Source organism: Pipistrellus hanaki, assembly GCF_964339955.1.
Source record: "Pipistrellus hanaki genome assembly, chromosome: 1".
In the NCBI taxonomy this organism is placed as follows: domain Eukaryota; kingdom Metazoa; phylum Chordata; class Mammalia; order Chiroptera; family Vespertilionidae; genus Pipistrellus; species Pipistrellus hanaki.
The window spans coordinates 124,989,984-125,009,652 of record NC_140503.1 but is presented as its reverse complement, the minus strand read 5'-3'; the positions used below and the strand labels follow the sequence as shown (position 1 = coordinate 125,009,652).

At 39.1% G+C, this 19,669-nt stretch overlaps 1 protein-coding gene across 10 annotated transcripts in view; it reads right to left on the bottom strand.

Moving 5' to 3' along the window:
• The window catches only part of KIAA1217, a 437,889-nt gene that overhangs the window by 268,627 nt on the left and 149,593 nt on the right, over window positions 1-19,669 (bottom strand). For all 10 annotated transcript variants that reach the window (XM_084867746.1, XM_084867744.1, XM_084867741.1 and 7 more), the window contains exon 2: window positions 16,120-16,403. In XM_084867746.1, coding sequence (XP_084723872.1) covers window positions 16,120-16,233 — 114 coding nt within the window. In that variant the 5' untranslated portion in view covers window positions 16,234-16,403. The remainder of the gene's footprint in view (window positions 1-16,119; window positions 16,404-19,669) is intronic.

The window sequence follows — 19,669 nt, the reverse complement described above, 5'->3', positions numbered from 1 at the left end:
CGGGGGGGAGGCTGGAGGGAGGACAGAGCAGAAATGCTAAGATTACACCAGTAATGACTTTTCCTAAAGTCCCTAAATGAAATTAATAAAGCTAATAAATTAGCTTTAATAAATAACACTGTGATTTGCCTGACAGCAACTGAGTACCACACTAACCAAATCAGAGTCATGAGTCATGTAGCTAGAGTATTTTATTTCTAAATTTAGCAACATCAGAGGTATTTCTGTTTGACTTGGATAGCAGATAAGATTCTTTTTCTTGAATTTGTTTCATCAAACCTAATTTATAACATAGAAAACTGCTCACTGAAAAAAGCCCTTGAAAATATAAGAATACAAATAATTGGTGAAAGAGGTTGGAGTTAACCATTTATGGCATGAATTTATGGCATGAATTCTGAAAAACATGAATTATGCCCTAGCCGGTTTATCTCAGTGGATAGAGTGTCGGCCTGCAGACCAAAGGGTCCCAGGTTCAATTCCGGTCAAGGGCATGTACCTTGGTTGCAGGCTCCTCCCCAGCTGGGCCCTGGTCAGGGTTCATGCAGAAGGCAAGCAATCAATGTGTTTATCTCACATCGATGTTTTTCTCTTTCTTTCCCTCTCTCTTCCACTCTCCCTAAAAACAATGCAACTGTCTTTGGATAAGGATTAACAAAACAAAACAAAAAAACACATGAGTTAGAAGTTGTCATGTAGAAAAGAAATACTGCTTTGAGTAGAAAAAAAGCAGTACTTTTATAATTAAAATAACCAATACTTACTTCATTGAAGCCTCACTACAATAAATAGTATGATGCAAGAACATTTAATATCCCCCATGTTACAAAGGGAGAAAGTGAGCCTCAGAGAAGTTAGGTAATTTGACCCATTGTATGCCATAAGCATCTGTAGACCTTAAAGAGTAAGGACCTTCCTACAGGCCAGGCATGTCTTTAAAAAAAAAAAAAAAAAAAAAAAAAAAAAAAAAAAAAATTCCAAAGTGGTAGCCCTGACCAACTGTAAAATCATTTTTTGCGAGAGAATTTTCAGCTGAAAATATTCAAGAAAACCAGAACTGTGCGCAATACATTTATTTTTATTATATTCATTGCAAATTGATTTTTTTAAATTAAATTCAAAATATCATGGCGTGTGGGGATGGTTTCCATTTTAGACGTGTGGCAGTTAACTGGTTGGATAAGTTTAGATGGCTACTAAGTGTTGGAGTATTGATTTGAATCCAGGCAGACCTAAGATTTGAACCCAAAACACATATGCTTAACCCTACTTTAATAAAATTGCTCATCATTAGAGATACTAAAATCTTAACTAAACTAAGCCATGCTAGAAGAATTTATTTAGTAAACTAGTCTGAAAGTACATATGAGATTACAAAGTGTAAACCGAGACTTTTGCAGATCCTCCCAGATATACCAAGTCAACAGATGGGACGGGGTCTGGAATAGTCCGGACCGGGATAGTCTGTCAGCACAACAGCAACAGCAGAGCGGTGGTATTTATTTAGCTTTAAGCGCTATGGAGGCCTGCAAGGCCGGCACAGGGGAGGATTAACATGCTACAAATCATAACCCCAGGACAAGCAGATCGCTAGGAAACAGAACAGACTAATGAAAGAGCAGACACTCAAGAAATATTTGCAACCTGAAGTTCTGATCTACAGAAAAACTCTGACAAACACTAAAATGAAAAAAAAACAAGCATACATTTTTGTATGTCAAATATCACCAAAAGAATGGGGATACTGGAGTTTCTCAGTGAAATAATGGAAACTAAATGTGGTAATTAACTGTCTAATGCTGAGTCCTTGAACTTTGGCTGTTTTTATTTGTAGTTATTGTTCCCTTTGGAAATTATCCATTCACATTTAGTCAGCTTTTTCTGTGGTGCTGAGGTAATGGTTAATTATCTGTCAAACACCAGTTTGTGAAGGTATTTTTTAGATGTGATTAATATTGAAGCCAGCTGATAATGAGTCAAGCAGATTACCATCCATATGTGGGTGAGCCTTGTTCAATGAGTCGAAGGCTTTACCTGCAAAAATTCTGCCTCAAGACTGTACATACAAACCCTGCCCATCTCTACCCTGCAGATCTTAGACTCAAGGCTGCAACATCAAATCTTACCTGAATTTCCAGGCTGCCAGCCTGCTTTGCAGATTGCAGATTTGCCAGTTTCTACAATTGTGTGAGCCAATTCCTTAAACCAAACCACTCTCTCTTCCTCTTCTTCATTCTCACTCTCTTCTCTAACCTATTGGTTCTGTTTCTCTGGAGAACCCTGACTAATGGAGCAGAGAATGCCAAGATGTAACTGTTCAGTCATGTTTTCTGGCTTAGGTCCCATTCCTCTTCTACATCCAGCTTTCTGGCAGTCATTTTCCCTTGGAGCACCTACTGTCATTTCAAATACAGTTAGTCTGTCAAGACTGAAACTCAAGTAATTGTTTAATATTCCCTGCGCATGACTGTATTTAATAAAGAAGAATAGACATATTTGCTATCAAATTAAGTTGAAGGAATTTAATCAAATTCATCGGTTATTACAGTAGATACCAATGGAATTCTCCCATTAAAAAACAAAGACTAATAGAGTGGGCTAAAAAATCAAAACCACATTATATGTAGTTTCTAATAAACATACCCATTTTATTTTTATTTTTTTATTTTTATTTTTTATTTTATTGATTTTGTACAGAGAGGAAGGGAGAGAGATAGAAAGTTAGAAACATCGATGAGAGAGAGTCATCGATCAGCTGCCTCTTGCATACCCCCTACTGGGGATATGCCCGCAACCAAGGTACATGCCCTTGACCGGAATCGAACCCGGGACCTTACAGTCCCCAAGCCGACGCTCTATCCATTGAGCCAAACCGGTCCCGGCTTAACATACCCATTTTAATAAACAACAGTTGAGAATAAATGGTTAAATGTACCAGAAAAAAAAATGCAATCAAAAGTAAAGCAAGAATGATAATACTAATATTTTAAAAGTTAACAAACATTTTTAAAAAAGAGATCATTTGGTAATGTAAAAAAAAAAACACAAAAACCCACCATAATTTATGAAGAAGAAATAATCATCCATAAAACTGTTTGCAACAAATAACAAATAAACTAAAAAAACAAAAACAAAAAACAAACAAACAAACAAAAAAACATAAAGCAAAAATACTTAGGAATGCAAGACCAGGAAAATAATATAATAGTGATAAACTTTATTATACTTTGTTCAGAACTGAATAGCACTAAAAGAATAAAATAGGGGAAAAGAAATGAATGATACAAACAACAAACCTTATATATGTAATACATACAAAATAGATAATTTTATGAATATTTATGGAAACTTACAAACATTGATTTTGTACTTGACAATTCATAAGAAAAAAGTTTCCACAAGTCCTTAAACAAACTGAAAAGTAGGAATTTATACAGACTTCACTCTGATCACATTCAAAAAATTCTAAATAATGCTAATCTCAACTACTTGGAAATGAAATAAATGTAGTTGAGCATCCCTGAACTCCAAGAGAAAAATCAAAACAAAACAAAATTCAACTTTCTTTAAAGCAAAGAAACAGAAAATATTTCATATAAAATTGAAGGACACAGCCCAAGCTGAAGTCAGGAATAATATGCCCTTAGATGCCTTCCTTATCAAACAATAAATACTCAAAGTGAATAAACATACTACTCATTAAAAAAAACAAAAAACAATAAAAGACAAATATAACTTTAACAACTAGAAAAAAGCAATTAATTATGATAAAAGTAAAAAAAATCTGAAAAAGATAAATGTAAGCTGACTCGCTGAAAAATGTACCGGTAATAAAAAAAAAAAGATAAGCCTGAGAGAGTGCAAACAAGACATTTGCTCTCTAGCAGCTCATATGGGCACTAAATTTCTTTGTACTTAACCAGAAGTAAAACAGATGCTGTATGAAGAAATGGGAGAAAGAATCATGGAAATGGGACGCATGCAAGCTGGACTTGGAAGTGCAGCGGTTCTCACACTTTTGTATAGAGGAATGTTCTGGTGCAGTTGAAATGTTTAAAAACCAAAAGGAACGAAAGAAGGAACAAAGGAATGGGTGTGGGGGAGATAGAGGGAGGACAAAGAATGCAAAAGATAAAAATCAGTCAACAGTCATTACAGCACATTCATTTCTCATGTACAGCCACTATCTATAGCACCACACCGGCAACCTGCTCTCCTTCCAGCATCCTGGTGCTGTTTGAGTAGCATTCATGGCCTTCCCAGCTATAAACTCAGGGAGTACACATGAAGCGGAGTCCTTAACTATCCCATTAACCGGGAAATACATATTGGTGCAAGCCTGATGGACATGAAGCCTCTTAACTGTAGTGTGTGCTGCACCCCACTCTACGTTTTGTCAAATCAATGCTTCCGTTCAAAGTTCCATCCGATAGGCCCACAACATTTCCCCCTCTTCCCACTCACCGTCACAGGTGTGCAGGGTTTGCAGCAAACCGCCTGAAAACCTTGGTTACAGAAGAAGAAATAAGGGCAGACTTGATTAAGACAAAAATGCTGAGATGGGTGCTTAAAGTGGGGCTCTGAGAGGACAAATCTGAGTGTTTCAAAAGGAAGATACTACTGAACAGAGTTTTGATGAAAATCCAGAGGAAGGTTTTAAGATGGCAGTGAAGTAGATGGGTCTTTCTCGTACCTCCTCCAGAACCAAAACGGAATTAAAACTAAATTGAGGCCCTAATGGTTTGGCTCAGTGGCTAAAGCGTTGGCCTGCAGACTGAAGGGTCCCAGGTTCAATTCCGGTCAAGGGCATGTACCTTGGTTGCGGGCATATCCCCAGTAGGTGTGCAGGAGGCAACTGATCGATGTTTCTCTCTCATCGATGTTTCTAACTCTCTATCTCTCTCCCTTCATCTCTGTAAAAAGATCAATAAAATGTATTTAATAAAAAAGAAAAAACTGCCGGGACTGGTTTGGCTCAGTGGATAGAGCGTCGGCCTGCGGATTGACGGGTCCCGGGTTCGATTCCAGTCAAGGGCATGTACCTTGGTTGCGGGCACATCCCCGGTGGGGGGTGTGCAAGAGGCAGCTGGTCAATGTTTCTCTCTCATCGACGTTTCTAACTCTCTGTCCCTCTCAATTCCTCTCTGTGTAAAATCAATAAAATATATTTAAAAAAATAAATAAATAAATAAAAACTAAATTGAGGAATAATCACATTGGTTACCGAGGAATAGTTTAAGAGGAGATTTTTTAATAAGAAAGGGCAGAAACCTCTTTGAGACTGGGGTTGAAAGAGGGGCTGGTCCAACTCCCAAGAGTGGTAGGCGTGAGTGAGGAGGGATGTCCTGGTTGCCAGGGGTCCCACTGAGAGAAGAGAGGCTTGAGCAGTCATGTAATGTAGAAATTCATTAAATTTGGACTAACCTCAAATGTCCCCAAATGAGGAACTTTCTCTCTATTCTCCAAACAGCTAATTAACAGCCCTGGGATCGAGGATTCTGCAGAACATACTTTTACAAGATTCTGGTCTAGATCATTGCTATTTAGAATGCACACTGTTTCATGCTGCCCTAACAGAAATGGAATCTGACTTCCCAAGTTGAATGCCGTCCCCTTAATAACAAGAGTTTCAGCATGCAGTCAACATCTATTATAGCGGAGAAATGTTGCATCTAATCATCAGACTGACAGTATTGTCTGTCGCATCTCTACCGTTAAGAAAAAAACTCATCGAGAAAAAACTCATCGATTATGGACTGGCCTGTCTATAATCACACAACTGAGTGAGTGACCTAGCATATATAAACTCAGTTGTATGGAACCCCGAAATTACTACTCTTCCCACTAAAGTCAGGTATCCTCTGCAGGGTAGGTATTTTGTACTCTGCTCAATGCTGAGCTCATAGTGTAGATCCTTGATAAATAACCATTTGATTAAATTAGTCCAAGAAAGTACCTGCAGGAGAAAGGATGAATAATAGTAAAGAAGTGAGCTTGATGAGTGAGAAGAGGAAGGACAAGTTAGACGTTTACAATATGAGTTCTGCATCAATGTGCTGGGCTGCATCATACTGGTCTTTTTTGGATTCTATACTGAAATTTCCATCTCATTTGGTGAAATTTTCTGTAGGTTTTGCTGATTACCACTTTCCAGGTGACTGCCTCTGCATAGCTGAACCTTGGTTCCTGACACCCCTTTTCTTTCCCTCTGACTCCTGGCACTCTTTAGCAGGTTTTCCAGGAGAATCTTATTTTGATTTTCTGCAAAGCTCTTCTTAATATAGCACTGTTCTCAAAATGTGTTGTCTTGCTCTTCCACAACACTAATTAAAACGAAAGCTGTCACAGCGGTTGGTGGCACCCAATTAAACCATAGATCAAGAGCCATGTGTTATGAATGATTACCATTTAGGATTCTTCTCCTTTTCTCTGTCTTGTATGATTAATGTCAACTTTAAGTCAATTTTGCAAGTAAAATCATAACCCTTTGACTTTAGTTTTATTGATTGCTGAATCCCCAGTACAATGTGTCCTATTATGTAATACTTGAAATCTAAAATGCACTTCTAACACCCTTCAAGTTGCATTTCAAAATATCAGCCCTCTGGGAAACATTTCCAAGCTAACTCCTTCATCTGGTCTCTTGAGTAGCATCATCTGCTAAGCATTAGACTGCTCTTTCTGGCTTTTTTTTTTTTTTTTTAAACCATTGTTTCTCATCACACCCAAATTTAGATGATTATTGTTTCTGATGACATTCTGATGGCCCTTAGACATAGCCAAGATTATTCTTTAGACATTTTTATACTGATTCTTTCAGTCCTATCTTATTCTTTATCCATGGGTCTCTAGTAGTTCATTAAACACTCACTCACATACACTAATATCAAGTTTCTAAATGCAACTTATAACGTATAAGTTTTATCTTCTCAGAGACTTACCACTATTTATGCCGCTGCTCCTTTAATGCCAAGCTCCTTTTCTTCCCTGAATTATTGTAGGCCAAGGGAATTAGGACGCGGGCACTTCAGTCATTCTAGGATCATCACCACATTTTATATTTACGAACACAAGCAAGCTGGTCCCCTATTCTGTTCCTTCTCTGTTTCCTCAGCATTTTAGACTGTTTTTTTATTCTGTCACTCATTAGACTCTGATGATTAGAGAGAGGATATAATCTGTAGGTTGAGAGCGAGGTCCCCACAAACAATAGGACACAGTGTCTTTGTGCTCTGTGCTCAGTGTCCCATTTTGTACTCCACAGGACTGTTGGGAAAATGAAATAACATGTGTAAAGAGCAATAGTGCCACGATTTTAGCTGATGCCAATAATATGTTCTCCTTGTAGTTTTCTCTACCTTTTCACCACTATAAATAGTAGCTGACGAAAAGGAGTTATAATTACTTATCTAACACTCTCCATGTTCATGACAGCCCATGTAGGGTATTTCTTACCTCTTTCTATTGTTATTTATTTCATATACATCATGTTATATTTCCTAATTACCAAAAAGTTTCCTTTTTCTTTCAGGTTTAGGGAAAAGGCTGGTCTGTAAAATCATTACTTCAAAACAGCTAAATGGTTTTTGCTACTAAACATGGCTATACTCTCATCATTTTTCCCTTTGGATTATAAGAAACTGCAGACGTGGTGAGCGAATTCATACCAGTGGGATCCCTCAGCCTGGCCTGCGGGTTCGGACTGAAACCAGCTCTCCGACATCCCCCAAGGGGTCCTGGATTGTGAGTGGGTGCAGGTCAGGCCAAGGGACCCCACCAGTGTACAACTGGACTGGGGAGAGATAAAAGAGTTTGGCCAGCCTGGGAGGGACACTGGGAGGGCTCCAGGGCATGTGCAGCCCTTCTTGCTCAGTCACGATGAGCCAGACCCCAGCAGCAAGCTAACATACTGGTTGGAGGATCTGCCCCCTGGTGGTCAGTGCATGTCATAGAGAGCAGTTGAGTGGCCTTAGCATATCATTAGCATATTATGCTTTGATTGGTTGAACGGATGACTGAATGACCAGACACTTAGCATATTGGGCTTTTATTATATAGGATTAATAGTTCTAAAAAGAAAATTCTTAGTTGAGTCTATTTCCCTTAGTGTAATTCATAAACTTTAAATTTATGTACACATATATTTACAAAACACGTATAGTTTTTAAAAATCTATCCCTTGTACACACTAGCCTTTTACCTAAACCCTGACCTAGCCAAAGTCCTCCACTAGCTGAAAGGTCTACCAGTGGATCTTTAGTTCTATTAGCCTCACCTTCCAGGCTTCATGGATAAATATATCCATGAATATAGATGAATATTTGTGAAATGTATATATATGTGTGTGCGTATGTATGTATATGTGTGTATATATATGTATGTGTGTGTGTGTGTGTGTGTGTATGCCAGACTTAAGACCAATGTGGTAGGCGAAAATCTGATTAATTTGGAACTTTTCATACATGTTGTAGGAACTATGTCTATTCCCCAAGATATAAACTGATACTGAGATCTGCAGCACGAGGAGTAATTCATTGTGATAGAAGTTCTGTTGTGAAACAATTAAATTCATCAAAAAGGAGTCATAAAGAGGCCATTACATAAAGATATAAACATATGTTAATTTATATTATATAAATGTGATATACTATTGTATAGATAGGTGTAAAGTGACATATACTAGTATAATAAAGGTGATGAAATCATTACTTATATTTGAGAGAGCTAATATAAGTAAATGTGGTATTTCCTTCCTAAACTAGACTCCACAGCTAAAATCTGAATAAACCAAACACCCCAGCAGGTGCCAGAACCAAGAGCTACAATGAAGGAAAGTGGCATATGCCACTTCTTGACTAACATATTTAAGAGCTTGTGTAGAACCCAAAATCTCTCTCTTTCTCTGTCATGTGACTTGTAATCCGTGTGTTAAGATGGCATTGTTATAAAATGGAAGTAGCCTGAATCAATAAGTCATTGCAAGGACAACTTCTCTAAAATATTTTTGTATTATAACACACACACACACATACATACACACACACAGGAAAGTACCACAATCCACAACATTATCAAGACTATCCTGATTGATATATCAGTGTTAAGATGTAAGTCTCCTATTGTCTCCTTTTTATTATAAGTAACATTTGAATGGATAGCTACTGAAAACTAGCTTGCAAAAGGATAGAGCCAAGCAAGGCATCTCTGGTTTGTGATATCAATGCCTTTTCCACAAAAATATGTTACTTGCTTTGTCCTAAACACATGTCACCCTCACTCTTCAGTTTGTAGCAGTCAATGTTTGTGAGGCTCACAGCGAAGCTCTGAATCAGGGCATTCTGTGATTGCACGAGTTGTGATTTGGTAATACTTCCTCCTCTCTTTCATTAACCTTGCTCTGCATCAATAAAGCTCCTTCTATCTAGACGAGGTCAAGATCATAATATTGTTGGTAGCATACATTCCTCCTTTAACTCAACTTTTCTTTCTATATTCTGTGAATATGGGTTCCCCACCAAGATAACCCCTACTTCCCTAAAGGGTCCTGATCATTTCCTTGTTTTAGTAAAGAGGGGTATTTTTTCCTCTTTCTAATATTCCTAATTATTTTCAGTGCCTTTTGATGGAAGCAAATTAAAAAGGCCTGTATTCTACCAAACTGAAATAGTGTTTGTTTCTTAAGACCTGGTCTTCTGATTCAAATGCAGTTAAAGACTTCTCTTGTTCTGTTTTTAACTATGTCATTTTTCCATGATCTGACAAAATCAAGTATGTGTGTATATATATATATATATATATATATATATATATATATATATATATACCTTCTGAAAAGGAGATGTCAGTCAAGGGAATGGATAATGTTAAGTCTGACCAAAGCCTCCAGTTCCAAATTCCATTGAACAACTCTTCACCGATGAATGAAGTTCTTGAGAGAATGTTTAAAGAGTGGAATAAACTAAACTTGGATGTTTATGAATAAACAGGCTGATAGGTATTTTCCTGATTTTCATTTTCACAATCGGTAGTATAGTGACACTTGTGCATAGATACCATAGACTACAGTAGACCATGGTGCGTGGTGCCAAACTAACCAGGCACAGAGAAAATAGCTCAGTGTCACTGCCGCACAAACACCAAGAGAGGCCTGTCGGGCACTCACTGCACAGCCCTACTGAGGACAGGAGCTGGACAAGAGGCCTCCTGGCATGAGTGACACCATTTCAGATAGTGTTAATGTTCATGGTCTTATCTCCTTATTGTACCGATATTCCTGTAAAAGGAAAAGTCTCCTTCATACCTTCCTTACTCTCTGCGTTGAATGAAAGAATACATCAGACTTTTAACTTAAAATGCATTACTCTTTATTCCTAAGACTTGACCACATCAGATATAAGAATACACATTAACTAGTTGTAACTGCAAAGTAGGAACTGTTATACCTAGTTAAAGAGGAATTATGTGTGTGACTGACAATAAAGGTGGACAAAAGGTTTCTGAGTTTAGAAGAATCTTGTTCAGGCAGGTGAGAGGCCACCTAGACATCTGATTCTTCACTAGTGAAGAAATGAAAGAAGAGCATTTCTGCCCTGGCCTCTGGCTTAGTTGACTGAAGCATCATCCGTACACCAAAAAGCATTGGATTCGTTGGTGAGGGCACATACTTAAGTTGTGGGTTTGATCCCTGCCTGGGGCACGTATGGGAGGCAACTGATCTATGATTCTCTCTCACATCAATGTTCCTCTTTCTCTAAAATCAATAAAAACATATCCACAGGAGAAGATTAAAATTAATTAAATAAATAAAAGAAGAGCATTTCCAAATTGTATATTTAGTTACACAGCGCCCCAGACTGAGAGAAGACTGCTGAACTACAGGCATTTCTGAACTCAGAGCTATTTCTGAAAAGTAACTTTTAATGTGAAATATGTGTAGAAATCCATTTTCTATGGTCACCCCAGGTGCTCTGCAATTAAGTAAGATTTATCTTTTTAAAGAAATGACATGTCTCTGTTACTTGACCCACCGTGATCGAGTCATCTGTTACCAAAACATTAGAAAACTTTAAGGTGAAAGGAGCAAACACCAAGGCCACTATCAAGCAGAAAGACCAATTCTGACCTTGGTTCAAATGCTGGCTTCTTCACTTGAAGGAAGTGACTTACCCTTTCTTGGCTTCTTAGCCTCAATCTCCTCTGATTGCCCAAACTGCAACCGATCTCAATTCCCCACCCCTCTCTACCTGTACCACTCAATAGTATCTATCACCTTCTAATTGTATTAAAAATATTGGCTCATACTTTCATTCAACAAAACTTGATCATGTCTAGTTTAGGTTGCTACTCTTTAAATTCTGCATTTACAAAGGTAATTAAGACGAGGTTTTTGTGCTCTAAAAACATATTCTAGATGGGAGAAAGAAATATGAAGAAATGTACAATGAAGGCATGATTATGTGCCACAGCTCACAAGGTGGGAAATTTGGGCTGGATCTTGAGAGACTAGTCTGGGTCCCTGAGGGTCTTATTTCTTTTACTGATTTGAAGGCAAGGGTCATGTCTCATTGTGTATATATATATATATACACACACACACACACACACACACACACACACATATATATGTATTTACACACACACACACACACACACACAAATATATATATATTATGAATAAGTAAAAGAAATCCAAATTTTAAGTATTCATTAAGGAAAAATACAAGTAACTTTCAGAAATATAATACAATTTTGTTCTGTCAATAGAAAAAATAAACTTCTTCGGGTAACTTAAATATGTGGTAATAAAAAAAATAAAATGAATTTAAATACTAATTTGAAAATACCAGTAGAGCCTCTGAGACTTTTCTTTTGGACATCATAAACCAGAATAGTGTAATGCTAAGAGCTGACATTGTAGCAGAAAAAGGATCCATCATTTTCTCCCTCAATACTTTATGATATAGTTATTATCTTTTGACAAATAAGGGAACTGAGACAGAGATTAAGCCATTAGTTCCAAGTCACACAATTAGCACATGAATGGGGGCTGGATACCACCTCGGCCCTGCCTGACTCCAGAGCCAAACCTTAGCTGCCAGGTGATAGAGCATCACAGTCTGATTGTCCTGCACAGGTGGTTGGGGGAGTCAGTGGTAATGACAGCTGCTATTATGCAGATAAGTACTTTATTGCAATAATGGTTATCTGCATTTTTTAAGATAGTGAAAAGAAATCAAGTTTGCTTTACAATAATTTAGACCTTGGAAAATTCTTGGTTGACTAAATTTCAAAGACTTGACTATAAGTTTTCAACCATGAATCTTCCAGTGTTTAAATTCAATGTTCAAAATATAAAGTGTGCTCTAATTCTCTTTTTATATAATACCAAGGAATTAGAATCTAGACTCCCTTAGTTTCAAAATATTTTGTGTAATGGGTGAAAAAGGTGAAGGGATTAAGAAAAAAAAAATCATAGACACAGATAACAATATGGTGATTTCCAGAGGGAAGGGTGGTGCTACTGTCATAATTAGCTAGTTATTAATATTAATAATAGGAAAAGAGCAAAGGGGAGGCCAAACATTACAAGCATGATCATCTGGGCAGCTTCACCAAGAAGCTGCAATTTCACTCCCTAAGGAGCCTCTGGCCCATTGGCTGCACAGCACTGGGGGTCCAACAAAGGGGAAGTGGTGCATGCACAGTGAAGGCAGGTGACGTAGGGACGGTGCTTGTTAGTCAGTCTAACCTGGGAAAAAGATAATTGGCTAGAGGGGTGGAGCCACTGCTTGTACGAAAAATCCTGAAATATTGATTGATTGGTTAAGCTCCTAGTTATATCCCTGAGACAAAAGATTCTCTCTCTTGTGCTCCTGCTCCCTTGCACTTTCTTGCTTGTGACCTCTACTTGCCCATGTGCTAGCTAGTCTGCCATGTGACCTTAAGCAGCCCATGGCCATGGGAACCCCAAAAGCAATGGACTGCAGCTGGGAATACAAACCAAGCTTGCCAGATGTTGGACTAGACTGTGCTTTAATACAGAGAGGCAATTCTGGGCACTGCCTTTAGTCCTAGCACTGCTGAAGACAAGACTGGGCTTTTTCCACGGCGAAACCCAGGGGTTTAATTCCACAGAAATCAATATCACTCATCTTCCTCCTGTGAAAGTCTCAGAAAATTCCTCTCCTTGCTGATATTGCAAGGATTCCACTTCCACCTGCAACAGGTGGGGACACAGAGGGCACCGCACCAATAACAGAGGGAGGTAGAAGGGAATACAGGGGGGACAGATGGTGATGGAAGGAGACTTGACTTTGGGTGGTTAACATACAATACAATATACAGATGATGCATTATGGAATTGTACACTTGAAACCTATATAATTTTGTCAACTAATGTCACCCTGATAAATTCAATAAAAATTAATATATATATATATATATATATATATATATATATATATATATATATATTTCATGTAAGGTGCTGGATACAGCCTTTTTAGCATCTTATTCAATGGCACTCTCCTCACTAAGGCCACTTCTCTGTGAGGAAAACAGCTTCCCAGAACATGGTATTGAGAATCTAGAGAAGAGCATCAGACATGTGCTGTTTGAATCCCTCCTTATGGCAGCTCATGCATCTTCCTGCAAAGGAAGCCTGGGCTAACCCATTGTCAGAAGGTCAGGGAGAAACAAAGGGTGTCATGGAGAAGAGGAAAGGACAGAGGAAGGAAATGAGTGGCAGGAGAAAAAGAATGGAAAAGGCATTAGATACAGTGCTGTTCATAGGAATATCACACACCACTGCCTGAGCTTATCTCTGATGTTTACAATGATGATTAAGGTTCATTTGCAACAAAGCAGCGGAATAAAAAATATATATACAGAACAAGGCATCAAAATCTTTCTCCTTCTGGGTGGTCAGCTTGGAATACACAAAAATTCATCCTGAATTACCAGCAAAGGTACAGCTGCCAGCCACGGCTGGACTACACCCAGGGCAGAGATATATGTGACAAGAGATCAGAGCTGGAGGCCACTAACCTACATCATTATTCCCTGTCATCTGACACCATGCACCTTTTACAACCTTCGCCCTTTACAACCTTCGAGCTATATTTAGGCTCCCCATGTAACTGTGTTAACCTAAAAGCACCATCATCACAATAGCAGCTATAATCACGACATCACAAATAATAACAGTAATGATAATAACTGGAATATTTTTGACATGAGAAACATACCATTTTTGACAGACTGATTTCTATATTTCAGAGAGAAAGTAATATATTTTAAAGTTAAAAAATATTTTCCCTCCTCACTCAACACATAATCAGTTTTCTAGCTTCCTTTACCCTGACCCTTGTTCCCATGGTCACATGTGCACGTGCATGCATGTAGACACACACACACACACACACACACACACACACACGTGCGCACACATTCCATGACCCTTATATCCCAGATATAGACCATACTACCTTGTCTCTATAATCAGTGGTCTTCCACCTATAGAACAGTGGAATAAACAAGGATTCTGAGCTCAAACTTAGCTGGATTCAAATCCCAGCTTACTCTGAGTAAATTGTGCAATTGTAACTACCTTAAGTGAGTTTCCTCAATCGGAATTGCTTTATATAAAATATGGCGTCTCACCAAAAAAGTGACATAGGAAAAAATAAATAAATAAATAAATAAAGTGACATAGGGAGAGGTGCCGATTCTAATACTTAAATGGATTGTGACTCTAGTATCAATAGAAAACAATGGTATTTATGTTATTTATCAATTATAGCGCAATAAAACTGGGAAAGGTAAAAAAAAATAAGCAAATTCAATTTAAAAATAAAAAATAGGGGTATTTTCTATATGCAGGTGCACCTCATTTTACTGCACTTCACTTCATTGCCCTTGACAGATGTGCTGTTTTCAAACAGAAGACAAGACCCTCTACAAGCAAAAACATTATGACCACGTTTATCACAGTGGTCTGGAACCCAACCCACAATAGCTCCACAGCATGCCTGTATGCTTGAAATGAATAGATAGCCTTCCTTTCCTTAATCACCGCAGAATTAATCTGCACATCTCAACATCAAGCAGTTTCTTTTCTCCTCTCTGGGTCAACTGCCCTTTGGCAATGCGAACAGAAAGCAGACACGTAGTCCATAAAGCATATGTCACGGTTTTAGGCACTCTGATAAAGATTTTATAGATTAGGAGGTTGAATTTAAAGGGGAAAAAATAAAATGGAGATAAAGCATAGGTTTAAATTATTTAAACTGATGATAATCTCCGCTTCCATGGATGCTCAAAAGCTGAGTTAGTTAGCCATCACTTTTATAACTAACTAATTTGCAAGAGAGCAGCCTTAAAACACTGTGCTGCCGCTCTACCTGTAGGGCTGGAAATCACTAACAGCCCGCCCTCTTCCCTGACCACCAGAATCACTCAGTGCTCAGTCCTCTGCTATGTTCCCATCCTGAAAGGTCAATCTGATAACATGCCTATGAGGTCGCAGGAGGAGGCCTCCCTCCTCCTGTCAGCTAAAAGGTAATTGCACGCAGACAAGAAACAAAAACACCCCGAGCCACACTGGGTGATACCTGTCTGGCTGTCAAGATAACCTGAGAGAACAGGGAGCTGAAGACAGCAGAAAACCAAGCATGCAAAAGGAAAACATCTGTGATTAAAAAGGGAAAAACAAAAGTGAGCAGAAACAAAACCCTAATGTCAGCTTCTTAAGGAAAGGGGGTTTATCTCAAGTGTATCCCTCTGTGCTCTGTTTGACCCTGAAAACTATTTCTCTAACTCATTCATTCACTGTGCCAAGCACTCGATGCTAACAGGGTGCACAGCAGTTGATCCTCTGCTTTAACTCTGTCAAGTAATACCCTTTCACTGCCTGCACTTCAGATGCATTTGTGGGTGACAATGGGACCCTTTTGGGAGAACTGCCCACTCTCTGGATCTCTCTTCTTGAGATCTGGAAAACTTAGTGGTGGGCACAGTTCACTCGATTATTTTTTCTCTTTTAAACCAAAGGTCACTTTGGTTTCCGTCAGGTTCATTAAAGAATGAGCTTTGCAGAGCAAAAAGGTAGCACATTCGTACCTGGTCTCTCAGCCTCTCCTGGTGGCCCATGATTGCTGTGGCATGATGGGGGTATTTCTGCTTGAGATGTTCCAGGAAAGCTTCTCTCTTCCTATCCATCTCAGATGTTTGCATTCCCAGTATTTCTTTGGAACTTCGGGGCCCACCTAGGGTGTGTCTCCTTGGGATGTTTCGGGAAGCCTTGGAGACTGACACTCGATTGTTCCCATTAGAAAGGCGTTCCTTGGTTCTCCGGCATTCTGCATCTTCTAATGACGTTACATGCAGATTGTTTTTTCCTTGTTCTGGAAGAAAAAAAAAATAGTTTAATTAATGATTTCACACTAGAAATCTCATTTACAGAATACTGAGAGGGTCTGTGGCAGCTGTTAATGTATGAATATAACCTAGCAGATTTCGTGTGTGTGTGTTTGTCAAGAAGAAAAAAGTCAACAATCATGAAATATAAAAAATCACACTTTAGAAATAAAGATGTTGCAGCAAAAAACTGCTTTCTGACTCTTTCCCTACAGTTATTCAAAATGAGACACTTGTTCAGATGAGTTTTTAGGCAATTGGGTTAGCTCTTACCTTCACCTGTGATTGGAGAAGAGTACTCCAGTGAAATAGGTTATTTCTTTATTTTTTAAAAACACATTTTTATTTATTTCAGAGAGGGAAGGAGGGAGGGGAGAGAGAAAGAGAGAAAGAGAGAGAGAGAAACATCAATGATGAGACAGAAAATCATTGATTAGCTGCCTCCTGCACATAATCCTGTGCCCTGACCAGGAATCAAACCATGACTTCCTGGTTCATAGGTCACCATTCAACCACTAAGCCATGCCTGCCAGGTTATTTCTTTATTTTTAATTCCGTCATCCTGGTAACAGGATATTTAGATTTTTATATCTGAAGGTGGTTTCTGAAGCATTTGTTTCATCTCCAAGATCAAAAGTAGCTATTATAATAACTGACAGGCGAACCACTTACAAGTTCAATTCCCCCATTAACATAAAGCAAGCGAGCGTAAGAATACTATTACAGGTAATAAGTGAGAGGACATAAAGTAAAGGCTTAGACACATTTCACTTGAAGTGGACTTTATCTAAAACACTCAATGAAGGGAAGAGTCACAGGATATATTCTAGAGGCCTCTGACCTGGTAGGGTCAGAACGGAAGCAGGCAATGACAGGCTCTGAGGGAAGCACATGAGGAGGGCCTCTCAGTTCCTTCTCAATGGTTGGCAAATGGGTACCAGGCTGGGATATTCCAGTTAACTGAGAAGAAGGAGTTGCCTCTTTAAAAACCAGAATAGGGAGAGAAAGGAGTGAACATTCAAAAGCACTTCAGGACCTCACCAGGTTCTGTCACAGGAAGCAGCTCTTAAACAATATCACAGATGCGGCAGGAAAACGTCCCTGGCCACCGAGCCCTGAAGAAAGCACGGGGCTGGGTCTCAGGAGTCCGGCCTGAAGAGCTAGGCTTCCAACAAATAATCTGACCGCTCAGACTCAATCTCTTCATTAACAAAAGGAGAATGTGGGACTAGCATTAAATATGCAAAGAGGCTTCTAGATCTAAAGCCTTTAAATATACCCTCAATTACTGTTAAAAGATAAGTTTCCAATGTGAGCTTATTTGCCAGTTATTTATCTTTAAAAGGAATGTGTAGAAAGAGAGATCCAATATTTGAGCTTTAGATTTGAGTCTCAAACAGAGAACCAAACCTCCATGCCAGAAAGGTAGAGCGACAGGTGTCCAGACTTAGGAATAAGTCAGCTCCTCTGAAGGCAATGCTGCCAACAGTTTCCTCCTTCATTGCCTAGAAGCATGTGTGTGTGGAACTCTAGGCAAGACCCCCTTCGGTCAGGCATAGAGAATATTTTAACTCAGGCTGGCTTTCCTGTTTTGGTCTTCCATCCCTAAATGCATGTTCTGGGAATCATTCTTCTTGTTTACCCTTCACTTCTCATTACATTGCTAATTACAGCATCTCCATCAGACACTGAAGAGAAAAGGAAGGGGGAAAAAGAAGAAAACAGCCAGATTCGTTAATTCTCCCACTTTTCATTAGTCTCAGCAGTACATTAAAAGGCAAAAAAGATGGAAGTACTGGTTTAAAAGATGTTGGGAGATAAACTGTAATTTCATTGATTTTGCTTACTTTCTCATTGCATGGGCTCACATGATGGCCATCTTTTTTGCGGTCTCTTCTTTGATAATACAGAAGTAACAGAAACCAGGGAATGAACCAAATGGAGAAAATGCCATCTCTCAGGCTGGTAAAGATGTGTGCAATCTGAAGAGATTAACTTTATCCTTTGAGTGTGCATGTGAATATGAGTTTTGTATTAGCCAAAGGTTGTGTGTTTGACCTAACAATGTTAACTTTTATTTTTTTAATATATTTCATTGATTTTTTTATAGATAGGAAGGGAGAGGGATAGAAAGCTAGAAACATCAATGAGAGAGAAACGTCGATCAGCTGCCTCCTGCACAACCCCCACTGGGGATGTGCCTTCAACCAATGTATGTGCCCATGACTAGATTGAACCTGGGACCCTTCAGTCTGTAGGCTGAAGCTCTATCCCCTGAGCCAAACTGGTTTTGGCGCAATGTTAACTTTTAAATGGAGTTTTAAGATCACTTTTAACTTCATTAAAATAATGTATTTTTTGGGGGGAAAGGTATCCAGGACATTGAGACAATCTCTAGAAAGGGGATTTCTTTACACGGCATAACACACAAACATCCACACCCACCCACAAGGGTATACGCTCCTGCGCCTCAAATACCAACAGGTGCAGAACGTCCCTCTGCTTAGCTTTGTCACAGACTCACACGAACTGTTCTGTTTCACCTAAGACTCTGAGTAAAAGGTCGAGACAGCCAGAACAGTAGCCCCTTGGAGACAGAAGGGAGTTTTCCACTTTCTCCTTTGAAATAAATTGTGAAAGGCACAAGGAGGGGCAGTGTGGGGCCAGCATCAACCTTCCGTCAGCATTCACTCCCAGCAGCCCCCACTTACTGGCTCTCTGCACCCCCACTCTTTTCAGACACTCTGCACTGGTTGGGTCACATCAACCATCCTTCACTTTTCCATTTTTTTCTCTGTCTTGTGGATTCTTCTAAATGTCTTCAGTTATTTTTTTGTTTGTTTGTTTTTTGTTGTTTTTTTTTGTTTGTTTGTTTGTTAAATATATTTTATTGATTTTTTACAGAAAGGAAGAGAGAGGGATAGAGAGTTAGAAACATCAATGAGAATCACCCATCAGTTGCCTCCTGCACCCCCCTCTTCCCCCCACTGGGGATGTGCCCACAACCAAGGTGCATGCCCTTGACCGGAATCAAACCTGGGACCCTCCAGTCTGCAAGCCGATGCTCTATCCACTGAGCCAAACCGGTTTCAGCTGTCTTCAGTAGTTTAACCCGATTTGGAGGAAAGCAGCAAATAGCATCAGTGGTTAATGCACCAACGGCCAAAGGCACAGTCCGCATCTAATCACCCTGGAAGCCCGCTCCTTCCTCCGGTCCCACCTTCCTGCCTCGCATTTCACTCCAGCTGTCAGC